The sequence below is a fragment of the Oncorhynchus nerka genome, linkage group LG21 (assembly GCF_034236695.1).
Source record: "Oncorhynchus nerka isolate Pitt River linkage group LG21, Oner_Uvic_2.0, whole genome shotgun sequence".
Lineage (NCBI taxonomy): Eukaryota > Metazoa > Chordata > Actinopteri > Salmoniformes > Salmonidae > Oncorhynchus > Oncorhynchus nerka.
Genome location: NC_088416.1, coordinates 24,618,193 through 24,644,894, shown reverse-complemented (window position 1 = coordinate 24,644,894; position 26,702 = coordinate 24,618,193). Strand labels below are relative to the sequence as shown.

The following is a 26,702-nucleotide window of genomic DNA, read 5'->3' as shown; positions in this document are numbered from 1 at the left end:
CCCCTCGATAATCACCAAGCCTCGGTGTGAAAGAGCAAAATACATCTGATGATCCCATATTTCCCTTGCACAAAAACGTGTGTCTGTCCCGAGCTCACTGGTGCCTAGACTCTCAGTTCCGAATAGGCTAGTAGATACAATGTTGCAAGTTAGGGCCCAGATCCAGTTGATTGATTTGATACAATGTTGCACTTCACAAGCGACTGCGCAAGTCAAGACCGATGTAAAGGGAGGCAGACAGGCTGAGTAGGGAAATTAAAGTTATTGAAAGAACCAGAATTTTCAGCAGTATATTTTCTACTGTTTTTATGTATTTTTACTTTGTTGGCAATGTAAGTAAGTTATAGGCCAACAGCCGCATTAGCCATCTCGGAGTTCCATGCGCTCATTTAGGCTATTTAGCCGCCAATGATCAGCGTGTATCAATGTGTCATATGGCAGAAGCTGGTCCTCTAGCAATAGTTGAATCTTACATTTTATGTCTTACATTTGAATTAAGATGTTTATGATTATCCACGGGGCAACGATTTTGAGAATCGAAAACATTATTGATATGAAACTGTGCCATCAAAATACACATTTCATGAAAATCATGTGAAAATCATAACTGACCAGCAGATTGGTAGAAATAAATGAAAGGCTTATGCTTCCCCAAACTTTAAACTCACGCACCGCCTATAAAGTCTTTAGAAAACAATTGCCTCCACCTTTCTATGGTCTGATTTTCAAGCAATGAAAGACATGCCTCATAATATGAAGTAAAACACGCAGGTTTCAAACAATGAAGTATGTTTTCAAAATGCATACTGCCTCCAGCTCACATTGTAAAGTGGTGGGTGACTCGCTGATAGCCTTCCTACCGTTGTTTTTTTCTCCCGGTTCATTTCGCCAGCCAAAATTGTAATTATCTGCTTAAAAAGAAATGTCATACAGCCAAAAGCCGGCAATTGCCGGCTAACGGAAACCCAGGTATGCACATGACAACCCTGAGGAGCAAAATACTGTTGGGGAGGATAACCCTAACCACATGTGAAAAATGACACGTTTCAGAACTAGCAGGAGACAGGATTCAAAAGAGATCATTTGAAAGATTTGAGTGGAGGGAAATGAGGGAAAAGTTTGTTATTTATTTATTTTATTTCACCTTTATTTAACCAGGTAGGCTAGTTGAGAACAAGTTCTCATTTGGAGGGAAACAGGATAAAGTAAGGAGAGGGAGGGCCGGGCTAAAACCCTCCAGTTGACCTTTTACTCTGTCTCTGTTCAAACAAGCCTGACCTTCAGCTTCAATGGGCCCTCAGCGAATCAGAGGGCCCATCTGGGTCCACAGGACTTCAGCTAACGTCTAACACACAATCTGCCTTTGTGACTTACTGTAGACACAGGCATCACCAAAAGTCATATCAAAGACAAAAACCATATGGGAAGACACAGGGGCTTGTTCTAACTTTGGAGCCCATATGCTATAGGTTTGGGAGGTAGGCTACTTTGTGTCAAGGAAAAAGAAGTCGGGTGGGTGAGTGTGAATCTATGACACTTTGGTAAGCTGATCCAGAGCGGGCTGTCCAACACACTTCTGTTAGAAGTTCAAACAAGAGGATGAAGCACTAAGCATGTCGAGAACCAGACCAGCAGAGAAACTGTTCAGACGACAGAGAGACAACGGGCCTAGGCTTTGCATCATGCTACTTTTAATAATTATTCCTTAAGAGTCTATTGACGCACCCATGCATCAATCTAAATAACATACTACAGCTGTCAGTTGAAGCTAGAGATACCACATTCGCCTATGTCGCCCTTCTGCGTCGGTGGTGAAAAGTAGCAGAGCTACAGCGGTGTTTGTCAGACCAGGAGACATCCCGAAAATCGGTCTTGTCACAAAAACGTCTGTAGCGTCCAACTAACTAATATAGCCACTATATGGAAAGACGAGTCTCTCACTAGCACAATGTTTTAGCTCGACGACCCCCACAAATGTCACGGGACTTGTCTGAAGGTAACCTGTTACAGTTTTTTTTTTATGAATGGAAGTATGGAGGTAGTTTTGTGCCATCAAAAAAAAGGGGTTAAATGTAAACGTTAAATGTAAAAAAATATATATATACAGTAGCAGTCTAAAGTTTGGACACCTACTCATTCAAGGGTTTTTCTTTATTTTGACATTGTAACATAATAGTGAAGACATCAACACTATGAAACAACACATATAGAGTCATGTAGTAACCAAAAAAGTGTTAAACAAATCAAAATATATTTGAGATTCTTCAAAGTAGCCACCCTTGACCTTAATGACAGCGTTGCAAAATCTTGGCATTCTCTCAACCAGCTTCATGAGGTAGTCACCTGGAATGCATTTCAATTAACAGGTGTGCCTTGTTAAAAATGTATTTGTGGAATTTCTTTCCTTCTTAATGCGTTTGAGACAATCAGTTGTGTTGTGACAAGATAGGGGTGGTATACAGAAGATAGCCCTATTTGGTAAAAGACCAAATCTATATTATGGCAAGAACAGTTCAAATAAGCAAGGAGAAATGACAGTCCATCATTACTTTAAGACATGAAGGTCAGTCAATCTGGAAAAAATGTATGTACTTTGAACGATTCTTCAGTTGCAGTCGCAAAAACCATTAAGCACTATTATGAAACTGGATCTCATGAGGACTGCAAAAGGACCCAGAGTTACCTCTGCTGCAGAGGATAAGTTAATTAGAGTTACCAGCCTCAGAAATTGCAGCCCAAATAAATGCCTCACCGAGTTCAAGTAACAGACACATCTTAACATTGACTGTTCAGAGGAGACTGCGTGAATCAGGTCTTCATGGTTGAATTGCAACAAAGAAACCACTACTAAAGGACACCAATAGGAAGAGAGACATGCTTGGGCCAAGAAACACGGGCAATGGACATTAGACCGGTGGAAATCTGTCCTTTGGACTGATGAGTCCAAATTTGTGCTTTTTGGTTCCAAGCGGTGTCTTTTTGAGACGCAGATTAGGTGAACGGGTGATCGTCACATGTGTGGTTCCCACCGTGAAGCATGGAGGAGGTGTGATGGTGTGGGGGTGCTTTGTTGGTGACATTGTCTGTGATTTATTTAAAATTCAAGGCACACTTAACCAGCATGGCTACCACAGCATTCTGCAGCAATATGCCATCACATCTGGTTTGCTCTTAGTGGGACTATCATTTGTTTTTCAACAGGACAATGACCCAACACACCTCCAGGCTGTGTAAGGGCTATTTGACCAATAAGGAAAGTGATGGAGTGCTGCATCAGATGACCTGGCCTCCACAATCACCCGACCTCAACCCAATTGAGATGGTTTGGGATGAGTTGGACCGCAGAGTGAAGGAAAAGCAGCCAACAAGTGCTCAGCATATGTGGGAACTCCTACTGTTGGAAAAGCATTCTAGGTTAAACTGGTTGAGAAAATGCCAAGAGTGTGCAAAGCTGTCATCAAGGAAAAGGGTGGCTACTTTGAAGAATCTCAAATATAAAATATATTTTGATTTGTTTAACACTTTTTTGGTTACTACATGATTCCATATGTGTTATTTCATAGTTTTGATGTCTTCACTATTCTACAATGTAGAAAATAATAAAAAAATAATAAAAACCATTGAATGAGTAGGTGTGCCCAAACATTTGAGTGGTACTGTATATCTTTTATCTCTTAGATCTCAAAACCTTGACTGTCTGTTTTGCCATTTATGAATGTGTTATTCAATGCACTTCTTTAGCGGTAGCCAAATTCCAAAATATTTTAAATTTTTTTACTATACAGTATCTACAGGGCTCCTTAAATTCTAAATCAAATAGCTAAATGATCCATGGTATGACCATCTTAAAACAATTCCATATGTTAGCTTAGTAGAACCCCCTCCTCCCAGAGGCTTAGACTTTAGAGGTTTTAACAGGCAAATCTGCGCCCAGCTGCCCACACAGGCCCAAAGTAATGCTTAAATTCTGCTAATTGAGTAAAGAGGGGCTTGTGAATGAGTGGTGTAAACAAACTATCCCAAAACAAGCTTCCATAGCCGGATGGATGGGGGTGACGGGGTGACGGGGGGGTTGGTGGACCAGGTTGGTTGCTGGTTTCATTTCATGGGAGAGAGCCCTGGTGGTGTGTGGGTGCTAGTTGGGTGGGTGGAGGGTAGAGGGGGTTGGGGGTGTAGCTGTAGTGCAACTGGGGACACATGTTGGCACTCTGACAGATGAGGCAGAGTGCCACAGCTGTCCAGTAGCCCCCCTCCTCCTTCGCCCCCCGCCCCCGTATTCCCAGAAGCCCCGGCTGAGGCCATGACGGAGGGGCCTTGAGTGCTGACTTCCTGTGGGGGCCAGGAAACAATTTTACACGGGGATTAGACGGCTAGGAGGGAGAGCAGACCAACAGAACCCCCCCCCAACATTAAACTACACCCCCCTGGAGAGACCATGACACTCCCATATTAACCTGCTGTTTCAGGTTTTTGTTTAATATTCAAACGTTTCAATTGATCTGTTGATGTGAATATGCAATCTATGGTCTGACGTGTAAGTCACCACTCCAGCGTTGTCCTGAGGAGGTTTTTGTGTTTGAGATGTCAGGAATTTGGTGAGAGAAGGAACAATACCCCTGTGGTGCTTTGTTTACGGAAGTGTAAGGGAACACATGGAAAAGTCCTGCAGCTCAGATGGCATATATATCTCTCTCCCTCTCTCTTTCTTTTACTCCCCCTCTCCACCCGGTCTTTCCCTTGTAGGCCTAACACCAGCACGCTAAGCAAAACCATCTGTTTGCCCCACATAAACGGGAAGCTAGCTAACAAAGAAAGAGAGAGAGGCGGAAGTAGAAAGAGTAGGAGAGAGGGAGTGCCAGAGAGAGAGAGGGGGACTGAGGGAGATGGAAATTAATCATTCTCTTTTGGGTGAATACAAATATACACATGCCCCCATATACTGTACGTCTGATAGACAATTTAACTGTACACAATTATTATCAAATCAAAAATAAAACACAATTGTATTTGTCACATGCGCCGAATACAACAGGTGTAAACCTTACAGTGAAACGCTTACTTACAAGCCCTTAACCAACAATTCAGTTAAAGAAATAGAGTTAAGAAAAATATTTACTAAGTAAAACAACAACAAAAAAGTAACAATAGAACAACAATACAGAGGCTGTATACAGGGGGTACCAGTACCGAGTCAATGTATACAGGGGGTACCAGTACCGAGTCAATGTATACAGGGGTACCAGTACCGAGTCAATGTATACAGGGGGTACCAGTACCGAGTCAATGTATACAGGGGGTACCAGTACCGAGTCAATGTATACAGGGGTACCAGTACCAAGTCAATGTATACAGGGGTACCAGTACCAAGTCAATGTATACAGGGGTACCAGTACCGAGTCAATGTATACAGGGGGTACCAGTACCGAGTCAATGTATACAGGGGTACCAGTACCAAGTCAATGTATACAGGGGTACCAGTACCGAGTCAATGTATACAGGGGGTACCAGTACCGAGTCAATGTATACAGGGGTACCAGTACCGAGTCAATGTATACAGGGGGTACCAGTACCGAGTCAATGTATACAGGGGTACCAGTACCGAGTCAATGTATACAGGGGGTACCAGTACCGAGTCAATGTATACAGGGGGTACCAGTACCGAGTCAATGTATACAGGGGGTACCAGTACCGAGTCAATGTATACAGGGGGTACCAGTACCGAGTCAATGTATACAGGGGTACCAGTACCGAGTCAATGTATACAGGGGGTACCAGTACCGAGTCAATGTATACAGGGGTACCAGTACCGAGTCAATGTATACAGGGGGTACCAGTACCGAGTCAATGTATACAGGGGTACCAGTACCGAGTCAATGTATACAGGGGGTACCAGTACCGAGTCAATGTATACAGGGGGTACCAGTACCGAGTCAATGTATACAGGGGTACCAGTACCAAGTCAATGTATACAGGGGTACCAGTACCGAGTCAATGTATACAGGGGGTACCAGTACCGAGTCAATGTTAGTTAGGGTCATTCATACATGTAGGTACGGGGAAAGTGACTATGCATTGACAATAAACAGCGAGTAACAGCACTATACAAATAAAGGGGAGGCGGTCATGCGTGCGTGCGTTTGCGTTTGTGTGTATGTGTGTCTGGTGTTTGTCTCGTGTGGCTGAGGAAGAGAAGGCTGACTGCTCAATATTCTATTTTATCGGTGATTATCACCACCACTGGGCTCTCTCTCTCTCTCGCCTCCTCTCTGTGTGGCCTAGTTTCAATCTCACGCTCACTTTCACAATTCCTCAACAGGGAAGGAAATAAAGCATCTGATCAGATCCAGCTGACAAGGCATCCTCATTTCTGACCAGAGTGGACAACATACATCTCTGTTATGCTTCATATTGATGGAAGACCCATGAACATACATAGAAGTGCAGAGAGGCCATATGAATAAAAAAAAAGGTATATCGTTATGTTGAGATCGTTACTTATCTGATGATTACGACATGAGTTGTTTTTCCAGAGATCAGAAGATCATTCTCTCATGATCATGGCATAACAAAGAAAATGTTGAGATCGCGAGATAAACTCTATAAATAGGAGTGGACGTATTCATGATATATTGACAGTATGGCGGAGGAGGCAGAGCCCACGGTGGATCAGCGCATATGTTTTGATTGATTGTTACACTAAAGTATGGTACATTTCATGCTGTCATTCTTTCATTTTTGTTTGGAGCTCATTATCAGCTTATAAATTAGAATGGTAAATGTCCTTTAACTTGAGCTAAGAGCTCACGGGGCATCTAAGCCCTCACGGGGCATTTAAGCCCTGAACAATGCCTGACAGGCAAACCTGTCTCCCGGGCTGTGTGCTACCCCCAAGACCATAGCCAATTGCATGTGAGAAACAACGCAGCTAAGTTGGCTAGTCTTATGAGCGAGCGAGCTAGTTAGTCTTGTTAGCTAGCTAACTTGTTATCTATGCTGGTTGTTAGCTAGCATAACTGACATGTATAATTGTAAGGGACACTTCATGCTTTATGGATGATATTTACATTTACAGAGTGGGTGAGCTCCATTCTTGACAGGCTGATCAAATTCAATAGCAGCCTCAGAGGCTGGGCTCCCGAGTGGCACAGCGGTCTAAGGCACTACATCTCAGTGCTTGAGGTGTTACTACAGACACCCTGGTTCGAATCAAGGCTGTATCACAACTGGCCGTGATTGGGAGTCCCATAGGGCGACGCACAATTAGCATTGTCTGTATTTGGCCGGTGGAGGCCGTCATTGTAAATAAAATAACAATTTAACCGACTTGCCTAGTTAAATAAAGGTAACAACAACAACAAAAAGAGGCTGTCTTCAAGGAGCCTTACATATGAAACATCTTACAAAGCAGCATTTTGATTTATCATCCTCTGAGGCTGCTATTGAATCTGATCAGCCTGACAGGAATAGAGCTCAACGCTTGGATCAGATATGCATCTACCAAACAGCCTACAACAGCCTACAAGGCACCAACCTTATTTCTAAGCCTCTGAGGCAGAAATTGAATCTGATCAGCCAGTCAGATTAGTTAGTCCAGCTAACAAGACTGCCTAGCTAACTAGCTAGCTAACAAGACAAGACAAATTAGCGGTGTTCTTCCATGCATGAGATTGGCTGTGGTCTTGGGGGTGGCACGCAGCCTGGGAGACAGTGCAGCCTGTCAGGCATCAACGAGCACATTGCGATCAACGCAGTCACAGGGCTCCTTGATGAGGTGGTTGTCGTGAACAAATGAATGAGTGGTACTTTTGATTATCTCGTGATCTCGACAAAACTTTTGTTATGTCGGGATTAGGAGATAAATAAGTTGTGATCTCGACATGACGAGGGAATCATTTTTGTTCATTCATATGTCCTCTCTGGACTAAATATATGAGGGATTGGGCTTTCAGAGTCTGAGTTGAGTCTACCGGTCAGTCAGACGCGCGCTGGCCAGAGTAGCCGAGCTGATGAGTAATTGATTTTGGTCGAGATCAAATTAAAGCAACGAGACTTTAATTAAAGTTGCAAAAACACATTGTCCTTGCTCTGGGGCTTGGAGGACCGTGGTCAGAGCCAGACTGCTGTTATGTTCAGACAGACATGCTCCGCTCCTGAATACAAAACATGAACATGGCTTGCATCCCAAATGGCACTCTATTCCTTATGTAGTGCACTGCTTTTGACCATGGCCCATAGGACTTTGTTCAAAAAGTAGTGCACTATATAGGGAATTACGTGCCATTTGGGATATAGCCATGGTTGCCCGATCAAAGCCCTCTCATGCAGGGTTATGTTACATCAGTCGCTGAGTAACCAGCCCAGGAAATGACATGGGAGTTGAGATTTGTGATCCGAGGGGTCAAACGTCCAGATACGGAATACTGGGGTTGTAAAACAGCTTCATCGCACAACACACACGGCTATGATGAGCTCAACCAGGAGGTCAACGTCCAGCTTTAAACCGTGGCTCATATACAGAAGTGAAAGCTATGCAAGTTACCCAGACTTTATTAGACATCTGAACAAACACACGAGCAACTGTCATATAACACAGAGGCTTCTTAGACAAACACCGGTCTCTGGGGAAACCTTCAAATACAACACATACTGTAGGTAGGTAATCACAGACCACCGTCTCTTTGTGGAATCTGTGGAGGGAGGGAAGAGGTCCATCTTGCTCTCAAGTCCCCATCCTATCCTCCTCCCATCCCCCTCTCCGTCTCCAGTGTTCCTGGCTGGGCCTCTGTCTGAGCTGAGACGGAGGGGGCTGGTGGGAAAATGGGAATGTGGTGATTAAGAGTGGGCCTATATGACCTCCCAGCTCAGTTTACTCAAGACCACTGCCAAGGAATTCTGGACTAGGCAGAGGGGAGTGCATAAAGGTGTTTTGGGGGGAAACCAGAGAGAGAGGACAGGAAGTGCGTGTGTGTGTGTGTTTGTGAGGGCATGTGTGTGTGTGTGTGTGTGGGCATGTGTGTGTGCGTGTGTGTGTGTGGGCATGTGTGTGTGTGTGTGTGTGGGCATGTGTGTGTGTGTGTGGGCATGTGTGTGTGTGTGTGTGTGTGTGCGTGTGTGTGGGCATGTGTGTGTGTGGGCATGTGTGTGTGTGGGCATGTTTGTGCGTGTGTGTGTGCGTGTGTGTGTGTGTGAGAGAGAGAGGGAGGGCACGCATGCGTGTACGTGACAATGTGCGTGTGAAGGAAGGGAATGTCTTGAAAGGAGGAAAACAATGCATTTCAGGAGATTGAATAGAGTGTAAGCTACATTAACAAAGCCTTGATATCTTGGCACTTGAAGCTGCGCTGCCGGTCAACTTAATAAACCTGTCATGGTTAGATTAGTATAGAGAGTTGACATAAGAGCTCCTAGTTCTGTCCGAGTACTGACACACACAGGCAATCACCACACAGATCACATTCAAGGACTTCTTGGAACACACAGATACACACTTCCAAAGACAGTTGTAAACATAGTCTCTTTCAGTCTCTTCCAGCCATCATTGTCTGGCATCCCACACCAAGAGGCATGCTCTTGACAGAGAGAGTGTGTTTCATAGAAGTGAGAAGAAAGAGAGGGACAGAGAGAAAGAAACCGAGAGAGAGGGGGGGAAAAAAGCTAGCGAGAGCTTCCCTCAGTGGTCCCACTGTGTTCTGCCTCCTGTGTGTCTCCTAGCCTCCCACTCCTCTGTCTGTCCCTGGCCTGCCAACAAGGGGCTCAGTTGAGGCGGGAGAGGGAAGGAGTTGGGAGAAAATAGAGATGATGTGAGACAGATATGGATGCATGGGAGCGAGAGGCTCCTGTCCTGTTTGAGGGGCAGGCAGTAGGCCATGAAGGCATTTCATAAAGGCACCAGCCAGACTGTATGGGTTGGGGTTGTATGACAGGCCTCTGTTAGACATCATGGCCCTGACTGCTGCTGACACTGAGCTTGGCACCACATGCTGGGATGAGGGAGCGACTACAGTCTGTCTAAAGTATGTCTACTGACTGTCTACTGTCGGTCTACTGTCGGTCTACTGACTGTCTACTGTCAGTCTACTGACTGTCTACTGTCGGTCTACTGACTGTCGGTCTACTGACTGTCGGTCTACTGACTGTCTACTGACTGTCGGTCTACTGACTGTCTACTGACTGTCGGTCTACTGACTGTCTACTGTCGGTCTACTGACTGTCTACTGTCGGTCTACTGTAAGTCTACTGTAAGTCTACTGTAGGTCTACTGTAGGTCTACTGTCTGTCTACTGACTGTCGGTTTGCTGACTGTCTACTGTCGGTCTACTGACTGTCTACTGACTGTCGGTCTACTGACTGTCTACTGTCGGTCTACTGTCGGTCTACTGACTGTCTACTGACTGTCTACTGTCAGTCTACTGTCGGTCTACTGACTGTCTACTGACTGTCTGTCTACTGTCTGTCTACTGTCTGTCTACTGTCTGTCTACTGTAGGTCTACTGTAGGTCTACTGTCTGTCTACTGTCTGTCTACTGTCTGTCTACTGTCGGTCTACTGTCGGTCTACCTCCGGTCTACTGTCGGTCTACTGTGTACCAGACAGGCACCATGGGTGAGCTGCCACTCTGGGTTAGGAGGTCAACGCAATGGGACACTAACACACAACACCTAACCTAAAATGAACATATGTTGCCCATTTGGGCATATGCCAGCCCTCCCATCCGATCCCACACCTGTCTCCTCTCTCTCTCTCTCTCTGCAGTATCACACCTCAATCAACCTAGCTAACCAGAGGCTTTTGTTCACCTCACACTAGACAATGTGGACGTGAGTACACATGTAACTACGCCCACTGAGCTGCTCGGGAGAAGCTCTCTCTAGCCGCAGAACAGAACGTGCTCACAGTGAAGCCTGCAGGGCTCATAATGAGCAATAACGGCTACATGACATGACTAATCATGTTCAAATGAAGGTGCTATAAAGGTTAGTGCACACAGACGGAGGTGTGGGATGACCTGCTAGAACCTATACTCTCCTATTCCGGGTTGGACAGAAATCTATGAAGCTCACTTTCAGAATGGCACAAACTCGCAACATCCCTTCAATATCGCAGTGCTTTTCAATACAGACCTACTCTGCTTAGCCTGCATTCACTTGTGACTGAATTTCACACCTTGGATTTTATATCCTGACTCTAAATGGGCCCCTAAAAAACGAATTAAACTGGTCTAATCTGTGTGAATATACCTGAGACTATACGTCACAGTGTCTCCTCCCTGCTTTGTGATGGGCCATTAGATAGGTGTGGCCAGTGGCCATGTAATGGTCGTGTAGCACAGCACCTAATTCTTAGTGTGATGATTATAGTCAGTCAGTTATTTGACACACTCCCTCTAGCGCCAGCAGTAAATCACCTGTGTGACAGCTCTGAGGCCTCCCGCTCTTCTCTGCTCTGTGGAGGTGGCAGCACACACACACACGCTTGTGCCAGCCTCGCCCCTCCAGGGTGTGTTCCTGAAGCGAGATTGAGTCACCTCGCTCACCCTGTCCTCCCTCCCTCCCTCCCTCGCTCCCTCAGAAGGCTGCATGTCCCGTCTGACTTGAGGCTTCAGAGAGCCTCAACTCACCGCTCCCTCACCGCCCCCACCCTCAGCCCTCCTCCCTTTCCAGTTTGAGTTGTCCTCTGGTAGCGAGTTGTGACATTATCAGGCATGTATACTGTTCATCAGCTGCGTTATATAATTCTAGGGATTTTCACTCCACGTTATCTGTGCTCTGAGAGGACTGAGACTGAGATTGCCTGGGAGTGAGGTGGGAGAGGGGAGGGGGTAGATACGGATATGATGCCTGACTGATAGTGTGATGCAGGCCTGAGATCACTCATCTCCCCCACCACCATCCCACACTCACGTCACGTCTTGGCTCCCGAGTGGTGCAGCGGTCTAAGGCACTGCATCACAGTGCTAGAGGCATCACTACAAACCCTGGTTTGTATCATAACCAGCCGTGACTGGGAGTCCATGAGGCGGAGCACAATTGGCCCAGCGTCGTCTGGGTTAGGGTTTGGCCGTCATTGTCATTGGCAAGCTGACTTGCCTTGTTAAATAAAGGTTAAATAAATACAAAGTAAAATAAAGACTGCCATGACCACTGCTGGAGGTCAAGTGGTGTGTGTGTGTATCTGTCTTATCTTGAACCCGGGTGTGAGAGTCCCCCTGTCTCATGCTGACAGATGGCCTGCGAATCTGGTAGTGGTATTGGCGCGTCCTACAGATGTAGGATATTAATTTGATCACCCTGTTGCAGGAGAACTTGTAGTGTATTTGAGGTTTAAAAGGCTTCTGAAGTTAGTAACTTCCACTTGATTTTCCCTCATGAAAAATGCATCAACCCCTACAAAAATGACCATTATTTATAATCCACATAATAATTCACATTTCTTGTTGCTGCAGGATAATTTGTCTGTTGTAGAAAATTGGCTCAAAGTAAGATCCTATGTGTACTTCTGTGTGTGTGTGTTCGTGTGTGGTCAGGCATACTATGAGTCTCACAAACTTTTACAGATGCACAATCGAGAGCATCCTGTCGGGCTCTATCACCGCCTGGTACGGCAACTACTCCGCCCACAACCGTAAGCCTCTCCAGAGGGTAGTGAGGTCCGCACAACGCATCACTGAGGGCAAACTGCCTGCCCTCCAGGACACCTACACCACCTGATGTCACAGGAAGGTCAAAAATATCATCAAGGACAACAACCACCCGAGCCACTGCCGGTTCACCCCGCTATCATCCAGAAGACGAGGTCAGTACAGGTGCATCAAAGCTGGGACTGAGAGACTGAAAAACAGATTCTATCTCAAGGCCACGTTAAACATTCATCACTAACATTGAGTGGCTGCTGCCAACACACGGACTCAACTCCAGCCACTTTAATAATGGAAAAATTGATGTAATAAATGTATCACTAGTCATTTTAATCAATACCACTTTATATAATGTTTACATACCCTACATTAATCATCTCATATGTACATACTGTACTCTATACCATCTACTGCATCTTGCCTATGCTGTTCGGCCATCGCTCATCCATATATTTATATGTACATATTCTTATTCATTCCTTTACACTTGTGTGTATAAGGTAGTTGTGAAATTGTTAGATTACTTGTTAGATATGACTGCACGGTCGGAACTAGAAGCACAAGCATTTCGCAACACTCGCATGAACATCTGCTAACCATGTGTATGTGACCAATAACATTTGATTTGATTTGAGAAACCCCATGAACCAAGCTCTGGAGAGGGAAGTAAACGATAAAGAGATTGGGTACTAATGATGTCCGTGCTTGGTGACACATCATTTACACAGAATCACACACGAACATCAAGAGCCATAGAGGAACTTCTGGTGTAAACGTTCTGTAAAACTGGAACACTGACTTCCTGAAAGCAGCACAACGTGTGTTCACTCAGGCGTACACAAACAAACACACAAACAAACACACACACACAACTTACCCGTTTGTCCCATTGGCCGTGCGAGTCGGCTGAGAGAGAGTCACCTCAAGTGGACCCTGTGAAGAAAAGCAAAAAAAAAACACTTAACCCAGCTAGCACATTTGGTTCCTTGAATGTTGTGGACATGTACGTTTTTGGTTTCCCATTGGAATGAAGCCATACATTTCCTGACCGGTAAAACGTTCTGAGAACAGAAATGAACATTTCGCCTGTTCTGGGAACATTCATATTTAGGTTGAAGGGAGGTTCTGAGAAAGTTTTACTATGGTTCCCTGAGAGGTTTTATTAATGTTCTGAGAACGGAAATGATAGGTTATTTGAAGGTAATAAAAGTAAGGTTCTGAGAACATGTTTCAGTAAGACGTTTAATAACATTGTTAGCTTAGTTGAACTGTTTTGAACTCCAAGCACAGATCAAAATTAATTTGCTTAGGCATTAATCATGTAAACACGTGTATGTTTTGTATTTATCGTGGCACATCAGTGAGATTTGAATTTATGACCTTTTGTTCTTAATCCATGGAATTAGTCCACTGGGCCCCCAGGATGGAGCTAGCATGCCATGCTTTTTCAACTCATACAAAGCTGTTAAGTTTAGTCTATTCAAACAGACTCCATTTCAAAGGAAACAAGCGCTCATTAACATCAGGTGTGGCCAATTAGTGGGTGCAACCAACACAGCTGAACACGCTTAACAAGACAGAGGATAGAGATAGTTTTGTTGATGCTCAGAACATAATAATTGATTTCAATAACATTCTTAGAAAGTTCTCTGAACGTTACTAAAGTTTTCTTGTGGTTTTTTATGGATCTTATTTTCATGTTCTCTGATCTATTTGAGAACATGGCTTTAAATAGAACCATGATTTCGCAGGTAGGAAACGTTATGCTGAAACTACTGAAAATCCCAGGGAAGAATGTTGTTTCTTTTAACATATTCAGAACAATGTAAGCATATGACTTTAAATGGAACCACGATGGAAACCTATAGGAAACATGCTGATGTACTGAAATTCTCACAGAAGAACGTTGTTTCTTAATGTTCTCTGAACTATTTGAGAATATTCCCAATTGTTAAACCAGTTGGAGAACGTTCCTAGAATACTACCAAAATGTAATATTTGAACTTTTAGGAAACGTGCTGTTCAAGTAGTGTAAATGAGCTTAGAATGTTTCAAAGCCAAGCAACTATCCTGCACCATTCCCAGGAGGTTTTGGGAAGGTAGTATGTAAAATAACCAAAGGACCAACACCTTCTCACCAAGATCTAAGAAACATATGGTTCTCATAACGTTATGTGCTAGCTGGGAAGAGTCTGCATTCTGATTACAACATACATGAGTAATGAGGGGTGATCTGAGAGAGCTATGGGCCAATCAGTTCAAGGTAGATAACCCTGTGGTGATTTGATGTAGGCTAGTTAATGTGCTATGACAGTTAGCATGGTAGGTTCCCGGGCAGTCTAGATGGGGTGATTTCCCCCCCTGAAGGTTTGCCCCCCAGCCAACCCTGTGTGTTACAGTATAGCATTCTGCCTTTCCTGGCAGCCACACCAGGCACATAGCTGCTCTGTTCTTGTAATGGTTGGCTTTCACATCCAAGGGTGAGATGGTTGGGAGAAATATGCCATTCAAAACAGGCTCATTTAACATAAGAACCAGGAACAGAGGATTATTTAGCTCAACACACACCCCCACGCCCTTTTATTCACATCCAGTCGTTTCTGTGAAAAAGGCAACTAACATCAAATATTTGTGGTCGGTCGCACTCCTATCTCACATAGCTGTCAGTGTCTATAAACACACACACATGACAAAATGATATATTCACGTCCCATAAGACTAATGTTGGTACAGTGTCAAAATAAACAAACAGAAATCAATCCCTTTTTTTTCTTAGCAGACACTTCTAGCCAGAGCACTTGTACCTTTAGGTCACTAGACCAACCAAGGCTGTAACACCGTATAGCCTACCCTCACATACTGCTGGCACTCCTCCCTCAGAGAGAGAATGACAGACAGACAGACAGAGAGTGAGAGAGAGAGAGAGAGAGGCCAGACCAGGGAGACAAACAGACTAGGCCCATAAATGAGGGTGTAGAGAGAGACTCCCGTTTCTACTTTAACTGCACTGATGACTAAGCAGAGGGCTTTTTTTCATTTCCTGGAAAATCACAATGAGGGGCCAACATCATTTCAGTGTACAGTACTTTTCCTCTTAAACAGCCATCTATCCCCACCCCTCTCTCTGCCGCACACTGAGAGATCTGTCAACTGAATACACGGAGCCCCTGCTAGCATTCAAGTTAAATCAATTTTCACGGTGGAACAGTGAACTTTTTATTCCGGGACGCCCTGTGAAGTAGCCAGTGGCTGAAAAGGAGATTTCCTTTTACTGCCTATGGGCCCTTAGGAATCCTAGCCTGGCCTTGGAAAACCTCATCAGAGCTAGCCTGTGATCCAGTTGGCCCGTGTCCGTGGTGCGCTGTGTGTTTCTGTGGCCTGTGTTGTTGTCTCTGAGGAAACACAGCCTTAAGGGAGGCCCTGCGGCGGCCCAGCCCGGGGTTCTGGCCTACCTGAAACACTATCCAGGTCAGCTCTGGGCCCCTGGCTGTTCAAACACCACATTTTACTGCTGGGTCTGCTAAGTTTAGGACTCTGCCTACGCAAAGTGCTTCAGAAAGTTGTAAAAAAAAAAATGGGAAAAGAAAAATTCAACTACTAATTTACAGTACGCGCTTTGTATGAGGGTAGACACCGGGCGGAGGGCCCGAGGTCAAATGAAAGGATAAGAAGAAGGTGTGAGTAATGTGACTGAGTTCAAGTTTAACCCAGGGACAGGTATTGTAAACGTCAGACGAGCCCGATAGGAATGACTGAATGGTGTCGTAAAGCAATTTGTGAATGAGGCTCGAGCGGGCTGTGGCCCTCCCCTGCTCCTGGCTCTGCTTGGCCCTCGTCGACCCTCAACCGTCTGGCCAAGTCCCGTTCTCTAGACATTCGGCTCACACAAGACACAGCCTGAGCTTGCCATGTCTGACTGAGAGAAAACTGGTGATGGAAATTATTGATGCCACTGTTTGCCATATGGCAATTCTGCTTATAAATCCAATAAATAAATCCTCCCCGGTCTTATTGTGAGTAGGTACTCTCTACGAAAAGAACACTGTCACTGAACATTATCTCCCCCGTCTGTTAATCTAGGCCCGAGATTCCCAAACTTTTTCACTCACACTTATTTCCTGCTATTCTACATATTTTGTCATGGGCAGAGAAAATGTTGCCATTTTAAAGCTCATTTTCTTGTAATTCTATACATTACAAGAAAGTCTATGGGCTCGTTGATCTGGACAAGTGATAAATATCTCTCTAATGACAAGAGGAAACCTGATGATGTACTACCCAATTTTGTGCATTCCACTATCACAACTTTCAATAGTAAGTTGAAAGCCCCTGCGATCCCCCCCCCCCCCTCCACCACTGATCCAAGCTACCTCTTTAAATGCATAGTCCCAAAGATGATAGAAGGAGAGAATGGCGTGCTATTCAGAAGTCAGGAGGAGTCGATCTCGCTGGAGAGAGTAGACCGAGTGGAAGAGAGGGCAGGCAGGGGATGAATCATCCGGACTGGAGCGGGGGCCCGGGAAGGAGGGAGGGAGAGATGTCGTGATGTATTCGTTCCGCGGCTCACTTCCGCTCTCCTCTGGCCCCCCTCCACCACCACCCTCTCCTCCATCCTCCTCCCCCTGCCTGGCCCTGCAACTCTCCTGGGAGGCTGAGTAACCAGGATGAAATGCTCAGGCTCTGCCAACGCCAGCCTGAGGACCAGATGTGTGGCCTGAAGGTGGTGAGGCCGCGACGCAACGGAAACAAAATATAAACCAGTGTACCGTAACACCTCTGAAGACTCTTTTCTAATAAAGAGGGGAGGGCAGAAGCATCGCCGTTAGCCGGTTAACGGGACCCACTTTCGGGCATGCCACGACTGGACCTGTTTCTTCCTGGTAATGCTGGCAGCTGTTGTAGACGGGCACATTGCCGGGTGGCAAACATAGCTGGGCCTAACTTCACATTGCATCTAGCAGAATGCTGAGATTTAAGTGGAAACATGGAAGGGAGAGAGAATGACGGATGTCCTCTCCTAAAATTAGTGCCCTGGCTATCTCAACACTGAAGGCATTCAGCTCAGCCTGCCTGACTGTTTGGGCAGCTGTTGGGAGAGCAATTTCTTTGAATCCGGATTGTAAACATGCAGGGGAAACTGCCTCGTGCCTCCAACTACAGCTGGAGCACAGGCCGGCCACAGAGCGTCACTCCAGGGTTTTAGTATTACGGCTGTTACTCTTCACAACCCTTCTTGGCACCGCAGAGGAAAAGGTCGACGTAGAAGTTGGTGGTGGTGGTGAAGATGTTGGATGGATGTATCTGGAGCGGAGGAGAGACTCCTCACTCCTCCACCAGGCCTGTGGGTAGCTGTGGTCATCCCTGGCAGCAGCAGGGGCCATTTAGCTAACAAGCTTTTACAGAGAAAACGTTCCAACACACACACACAGAGGGAGGGCTGGGAGGTCTGACCTACTGCCTCAAAGTGTGGCTTGTCCAACGCTGAACGTAACTGAGGCCACTGTGTAAACAGAGGAACTTCCCTGTGGGGCTTTCCCAGGACCAGGACTCATCTACGACACCCACCTTCCGACCCCACCCCCAAAATCACCACTGACACCATGGAGAGCCAAATATTACAGTTCACAAATCCTTTGATTTTCCTTGGGATGGACGGCCTTCGGAGTCTGTGCTGTAATGGTGCATTCTTAGTCTGGGTCAGCTGAGGTCTAATGGTTGGCTCAGCAGGTAGTATTGACTGGTCGTATCTATATCCAGCACACATCAGTGAGAGGGGTCAGGCCGGGAGGAAACAGGATTAGCAGTAGGCGGGAAATCAATCATCAATATTTTCTCGGGAGTTGTGTCCGGTTATAGTTAAGAAGATGATACAATCTCAAGTGGGAGGTGAGGCCTACTGTTTGTAGAAAAGGGTATGAACACACAATAACCTAAGTCACTGGAGCAAACCAAAGCCAGTGGTTTGAACAGTAGGCCAGACCCCCACCACCACTCATTCACATAGCCTATGCTCACTGTAGTCCACATGATACAACATGGACGGCCACACAATGAATGTGAAATCAGATCAATATTGATTTGAACAGTTCTTTAGCGGTTACTCTCTTTGTGCTCTTTTGGGAAAGGAAGTGTGCAGCACACTATTGGGTAAATCCATATTAATTCATTTCAAAAGCTAACAAACAGGGTTGTCAAACCCTCAGAATTTCTTGCGCAAAAATGTTTTGAAATAGAAATGGATATTTCACAAAAAAAATCTTTACACGTCAATTATCTAAAAAAACGCGGAAAATCCGATTTTGTTCATTCGTTTGTAGCTTAGACCCTACTCCAGATCCTCTGAGGTGTTTGTGTTGTGTCACCGTCGGTTGAGACACAACATGCTGTTGAATACAGGGTGGTTCAATAGATTTCCTATGGAGGACTGACAGTAGCCTAAAATGTAAAACAATATATTCCCATTCAAGTCATCATTCTCTGATATGTGGACCTCCAACCATCTTTATGGTATTATCTGAAAGTCTAAATATCTATTTAATTGTCATTTTAGTACATTTATCAGCCAAAACATGACACCCACCTGTATTCAAGAGCATGTTGTGTCTCAACCAATGGCGGGCACAACACCAAAACCTTAGATTATGTAAAATAGGGTCTAAACTACAACATAGGTGAATATGTCATTTAAAAAAAAATGAAATTATAAAACAGTTTGACCACCCTGTTTGTAAGCTTTTAAATGATATCTCAACCATTGATCTTTGCCAGTGCTGAAGACATGTCTCATGGTATGCAGGGGTATGCAAAATAAGTCAACTTTGAGCACCTTTATCTCTTGAAGGTTTTGGCATTCAGGTCCAAAAAGTCCCTTTCTGACCACTTCTACAACGGGATAATATGTATGGAAGGTTGCGTTGAAATCAACACGGGTTTTTTGTCAAAAAGTGATTGAACTCAAATGGATTTACCCCACTGTAAGTCACAATGAGGTAATGACAGAGAGAAGACATGATTGCGAGGCTAAAAGGGGTGGTGACAGTTTTTGGCCTGGATATGCATGGCTAGGTTAGGGTTATGCTATATGGTGGGAGGTTGAGCACAGGAGGTTGGTGTCCCCTTAATTGGGGAGGACAGGCTTGTGGAAATGGCTGGAGCGGAATAGGTGGAATGGTATCAAACACATGGGTTCCGTGTGATGAATGCCATTCCATTAGCTCCCTTCCAGCCATTATTATGAGCCGTCCTCCCCTCAGCAGCCTCCACTGCTGTGGACAGGGTCTTACTTTAAGCCCATCAAGCTGCATTAACTGAGACATACTACAATAGCCCTGCATTGATTGAGGAAATGGACCATGGATGGATTTTAAAAAGTTTTTTTTAGCTATCACTGCCAGACAGATGGTGCATAATGATCAAGACATGGGATGTTTGCCAAGAACAACTCTCCAGTACGGACACCTCTCTGGATCCCCCTGAGGACCAGATGTTCCTCTTATCTCCGGACCAGACCCGTCTGTTAGTGCCGTTGGACTGATGGGAAGAGACCTGCCGATCCATGGCAACTCAAGCCCATTTCCATTAAAAGAAAAGTATCTCCCTCCAGTTTCTAAAACGTACGTGTGTAACAGCTGGCAGACAGGACGGACGGCAGGAATGGATATAGACTATCACTCATAACATCATCAGGAGGGGAACAGGAGGGGAGAGTGGACTATTCGGCTGGATGTGTGCTTCATGTTCTTGTTGTGGAAGAAGACCTGCTGCCCAAGTCAAGCTAAGCACTGCAAGCAATAAAGAAAATATGACTGAAAGCTTAACATAAAGAAATATTGAATTGGGCCTACAACTAGAGGGCTTGCTCAGCTGCCGTCAGTCATACTGACTTTGACGATGAATTCTCGGCAAAGCTCCTTTTTAAATGGAATGTCAGGAGGGCGCAGTACATTGTGTCCTAGAGTGACGTAAAGGGGTTACCTCAATACAGGGCAACAATGACCCCACACAAAGCTGAACTCTCTGTGCCCGATTATGTGACTGACGTTACAGAGAAGACAAGGCCACAGTCTTGTTTGCCATACAGTGGACAGAGGCCACAGGATCGATGCCATTTAAACACAGGGCTTTATTGGTTGCATCACACTGTGTGAGATTTCTCAATGTTGCCCAGGCCTCAAAGAACAGTCCAGACACAGGGATCAACACACATTCTGTCTGTCTGTGTGCCCTGGAACTGTATTTTATCGTCGTGGAGGGAGCAGGTCACATGAATGACCTGACACGACCCCTGTATCCTGGAAAAGGAATCAGTCAGGTCAGCATGATGGTAGTGGTACCACTTCAAAACTGTAAATATGGGCTCTGTGACAAAGCTGATCTAACACAACCTCTAGTCTAGGCCTATCTTTGTGCACATAGACCTGCTCCTTCCTGCTTATGTCTGCCTGTTACCATGTGTATCAATCTGGAATAGGATTCTAAAGTGGAATATGGTTCTTTTTTGTTGTTGTTGCATGGATAGACATTTCCCTGGCCCAACTTCGTTTTCCTGCTGCTGAATCCATAGCCAGCAGTGAGTGTATTCATGAGCTGGTGTTCAGGGCAAAATCAGGAAGGTGGGTAAACTTGGGTGACAAGGAGTCATGTAGCCAGCTATACCTCTCTGTGGTGAGGAATGACGTTGGTTCATCAATTTATAGCTGCCACTTACTTGTGTGTTTCCCTTCAAAGCAAGCTGCACCATGAGTTGTGCTGGCTACGTAGCCTATTCGTAGTTATAACTATGTTATAACATGTACATGTGTCATAGCAAGCGATCAGACTCCAATACAATTTCTACTTTGTGTACTTTCAAACGTGTTCCATACAGGTTAAATGCTTGATTACTTTTTCTAAACATGTAGCGTCAGCTTTTATGTCTCCCTATGTAGCAAAATCCCAACTGACTAACATATTGGCTGTTCTTTAGTAGTCAGGACGATGAGAATAATACATAGGCTGCGTATGTCAAGTCTTAACGACGCCGCATAACTGCATCATAGGGGCGGAGGGGACAGACAAATCATATTAACATGGTAATACTAATAATGCATGCAGATAAGGTTCCTTACACGTCCGTTGCAAGTCAGATCCTCCTTGTTGCGCAACTCAAACGATTCTTCCTCCTCTTTCTCCCCATAGTCCCGTCCGAGCAAATTGAAACCCTGCCTGCAGCACAGAAACCAACAAAATCCTTGCACAGGCATTCAAATCGGGTAAAGTCAGGTGTTTTCGACTACTCTTGTCGTAAAGTCAACATTCAATGTCTGGTCTCTGGGGGTTACGCGTGTACCTCTCACAGTACGTAACTAAATCCAGAGTCGCGTGAGGATAACATCCAAGTTGAAATAATTCTCTCCATAGACTTCCAGAGGGAATGTGACAAACAGACACATACGCCAAGAGGACAGTCCAACACTAGCCTATAGAAGGAACATAGAAGCTATCGAAGAGTTCAACCTGGTGAAAATGTGTCTGAAAGTTGTGTCAAATCTGTCCTTCCAAAAGGTGATGCCTTGTCCCGAGACCTTGCTCGTATCTGAAGTCGTTGCACAAGTTATCACACGCTAACTGAAATACCAATATGTCTACTTTCACGCCTAAATGCCACTACTGGCTGACAAAACCGTGAATATTGTAAATAAGAGCCGTCTAAAGAAATCAATAAGAAGAGCGAAATTCGTGTGGCCTGCTGCTATTCACATACTACAGTGTAGTAGCTAAATTTAAGGTTAGGCAGGCGATTATGACTGACTTGACTTGAGTTTGAACAAAAGCGTGCCAGAGATCAGCCAGCCTTGAAAGGGCGGGTCGAGCCGTCCCCTCTTGTCGAATGCGAAATATAACTGGCTGGACTATAACACGCCCAGAAAAGGCACGCCCATCTTACACGCCTCCTCTTCCCACAGACTATTGCGTCACATGCCTCTTTGATGACCTACCACTTTAGCATCCTTGCCCGTCATTCTTGAGAAGATATGGTTTCTTACCACGTCTACTTCATGTTTGTGTGAAGGCTACTGTAAATACCGTGTTGGTAGGCCCAAGCCAGTACTTTTGTAATTGTGTATTTTCTGGCAGTTTTTCCTGGTTTATTTAGCCTGTGTGTGTTGTGCGTGCGAGTCTGTGAGTGTGTGCCCGTTAATACAGGCATTTGCCCTCGGAAACACAAGAAATGCCTCAATAGAAAGCAGATGGACTCTCCCTTTATTCTCTATTCCAGTAAACTCCCTTCAATGACTTGACAAGGCAGTTATGGTGATCACTGATCACTAATAGACAGAGCTCTTCTTCCCAAATGTTGTTAACAGATATGCCTGTCTGTGACTTTGTTCGGGTTTGCACAACAAGAAAGAATTTTTCTCTACATGTGATATCAGATTGAACTCATGAGTGTATTACTTTGTGGTTGGAACTTCTTAAGACTTGATCAGATCATATCTATATGTGTTTTTAGCCAATATAAATTTGTCAAATTATACTTGTTGTTTTGTTCCAGAGAATGAATATTGATCAGTAATTACCAGACAATATAGCTTTGACACTAGACTAATATACTAGACTAGTGTATGAAATTTGCTTAGAGAGCAATTCAGGAGAACTAGAAAACAACCAACACCTCAAAACTTCTATCCACATTCCCCTGACTTACATAGGCCTACAACCTCTTAAAATGGTCCACTCGCACACTGTCATGAAGACGGCGCGACATTGCCTCTTCCCCCTCAGGATTTGAGAGCATCTTGAATGGCTGCATAATTACTTGGTATGGCAACTGCACCGCCCTTGATCACATGGTGCTACAGAGGGTGGTGTGGAGAGCCGAGTACATCACTCCCTGCCATCCAGGACCTCTATACCAGGCGGTGTGAAAGGAAGGAAAATTGTTAAAGACCCCAGCCACCCAAGCCATAGACTGTTCTCTCTGCTTCCACGCGGCAAGCGGTTCCGGAGAAACATATTTTGACAGCAACAGGCTCCTGAACAGCTTCTATCCCCAAGCTATAAGACTGCAAAATAGCTAACAAAATGGCTACACAGACCTTCTGCATTGACCCTTTCATTTTTATTTTTGCACAGACTCTATGCACACTCACACACACACACACACACACACACACACACACACACACACACACACACACACACACACACACACACTCACACTCACATGCAATCATTAAATACGCTGCTGCTGCTAATCTGTTTATCATATATCCTGATGCCTAGTCACCTTACCCCGATAAATATCTACCTCTACCACTCCAGTATCCATGCACACTGTAAATATGGTATTGGCACTGACCCTGGAACTGACCCTGTATATAGCTACTGACCCTGGAACTGTCCCTGCATATAGCTACTGACCCTGGAACTGTCCCTCCATATAGCTACTGACCCTGGAACTGACCCAGTATATAACTACTGACCCTGGAACTGACCCTGTATATATCTACTGACCCTGGAACTGACCCAGTATATTACTACTGAACCTGGAACTGACCCTGTATATAGCTACTGACCCTGGAACTGACCATGTATATAGCTACTGACCCTGGAACTGACCCTGTATATAGCTACTGACCCTGGAACTGACCCTGTATATAGCTACTGACCCTGGAACTGACCATGTATATAGCTACTGACCCTGGAACTGACCCTGTATATAGCTACTGACCCTGGAACTGACCCTGTATATAGCTACTGACCCTGGAACTGACCCTGTATATAGCTTACTTACTTTTTGTGTTCTTCTTATTTCTATTTCTCATGTATTTTTGTCCTACTTTACTTCAATTGATAGTACTACGGATATTGATTACTGGGTTGTTGGGAAAGAGGTTGTAAGAAAGGCATTTCAATCTATTTGTGACAATTAAACTCTTTCTACACTACAACACTCCACCTCTGTCCAACCCAAACTCTAACTCTTATACTGTCCTTCTGACGCCCTCAAACACACACACACACACACACACACAGTCCCCAACCCCCCCTCCCCCCACCTTCCCCTCTTCCACTTTGCTGAGCACTCTGTAAAGGTGCCGTGGTAGAAGGCAGAGTGACTGGTACTAAATCCAGACACGTGATATCTCTCTAAACCCCTCGGCGCTCACTCTCATTTCTCCCTTAATATCCCTTCATTTCCCCTGCGCTGCTTGGAGTAAACTCCCCCGTGCATTCATGCTCAGCCGGCCTTAACTCATTCTTGACTGAAGGGACATTCAGTAGGGATCGCTGTGTGCTGCAGACTACTAGTCTGTCTGAGGATCATGTACACACACACACACACACACACACACACACACACACACACACACACACACACACACACACACACACACACACACACACACACACACACACACACACACACACACACTGTCTCCCCCCATGCTCTGTGAACCCCCCACCTCTTCTGTACCCCATAGCACTGTGAGGGATCAACTCTCATTACTGTGTGCAGCACAGCAGCTCAATAGAAGCCTATGGATGTCCCTGTTCTGCCGAGTGGCAGCGCCATGCTGTCATGTACCATAAGCTCTCTCTCTCTCTCTCTCTCTCTCTCTCTCTCTCTCTCTCTCTCTCTCTCTCTCTCTCTCTCTCTCTCTCTCTCTCTCTCTCTCTCATCCTCCTCCATCTCCCAGAACAATACCCCAGAGGCCCAGCACCCACAGACCTGCAGTAACATATGTTTTATTTTTAGAGCTCACTCAGCCCACGCCAATGGAAAGAAAAGAAAGGCCTCTCCCTCCATATGGTTTCTGAGAGTTGAAGTGTCACAGAAAGTGAATGGCTGTTATTACAGTTTTTCTCAATTGCTAAAACACAATTTCTGAAACCTTGCTCCATTTCCTGAAAACATTAAACACAAAACCTCATATTCAAGCACTATTTACATAACCTCTGACTCCTCTTGCAAAATGAAACATTCGCCTCAAAATAGTTTTACCTGTGTTCAAAATCAAACACTTCTCTCAAATCATAAACAAAGTGATCAAAATGATATACACTCTCAAGCAGTCAGTAAACAATACACCGAAAAATAGAAAACACATTGTTCAAAACATACAATCCTCAGGGAGAAGTACATTTTTAATCTAAAAACATATTCATATTTTTCCTTCATTGTCTTTTGATGAACGAAAACATGTTCTATCATAGTAGTTCAAAATTGATCAGAAATTACTGCTCTGCTTTGCACTTTGCAATTCAGTTTTCTGTTCTTCCTCCTCCTTGTACCCCTATTTTTACAGTACTGTACCCTGCATCTCACAAACTTGTCCTTTGTCTCTGTGATGCTGTAATTCTTGTTCTTTGTTGATATGAACCTGCAACCAGTCAAAATCTATTGAGCAGTCAGTACTGTTAATAAATGGAAAGCACAATGTTAAGGGCCATACAATTCATCCATTGTACAGTATACAGCCTACAATGCACTGTACTACAGTATCCATTCTCAGACTTTCTCCTTCCCACCTTCAACAACCTGTTTGCTCTCTGAACTGGCTTATTGGTTGTGTCACATCATTTGAAACAGGTTAAATCAATTTTGAGTGGTTGTGTTCAATCAATGACATATGTTCTCTATTTGTATTTGATTGTTGCCACTTGTGTTTACCAGTATGGATGACATGTGCATTAGAGTGCAGAATGTGTTTTGAGAATGAGAATGTGTTTAGAGTTTTGCTGAAAAAAGTGAGATCTGCAAATTGTGTTTTACCATGTGAAATGGTTTAAGGTTTTGACAACAGACTGCAAAATTAGCTAGATGAGTCCAGTCAACTGAGAACTTTGTTCAGCCAATGGATTTGAGTGTTTTAGCAATTGAGAAAAACTGTATGATTACCATCATAGATCAAGAGAATTCATAGTCAAAGTGCGTCAGATTAGTTTTTCTTTGTTTGCTGAAGGAAGGAGCATCCAAAATATTAAATATTCCTCTTTCTCTCTTTGCATCACTGTGTGCCAACACAAAGCGATTGATCCCATTCATTTACAGTCTCTTTCTTTCTTTCTTTCTTTCTTTCTT

General features: G+C 44.7%; 1 protein-coding gene across 3 annotated transcripts in view; it reads right to left on the bottom strand.

Annotated features, from left to right (window-relative positions):
- The window catches only part of LOC135559523 (pleckstrin homology domain-containing family H member 3-like), a 43,500-nt gene extending 21,070 nt beyond the window's left edge, over positions 1–22,430 (bottom strand). For 2 of the 3 annotated variants that reach the window (XM_065006458.1, XM_065006459.1), the window contains exons 1-2: positions 21,742–22,429; positions 13,512–13,567 (exon numbers count right to left, since the gene is read on the bottom strand). In XM_065006458.1, the coding sequence (XP_064862530.1) occupies positions 13,512–13,567; positions 21,742–21,876 (191 nt within the window). In that variant the 5' untranslated portion in view covers positions 21,877–22,429. Of the gene's footprint in view, positions 1–13,511; positions 13,568–21,741 lie in introns of all 3 variants that reach the window. The other variant, XM_065006460.1, reaches the window with a different exon arrangement.
- Positions 22,431–26,702: the final 4,272 nt, after the last annotated feature.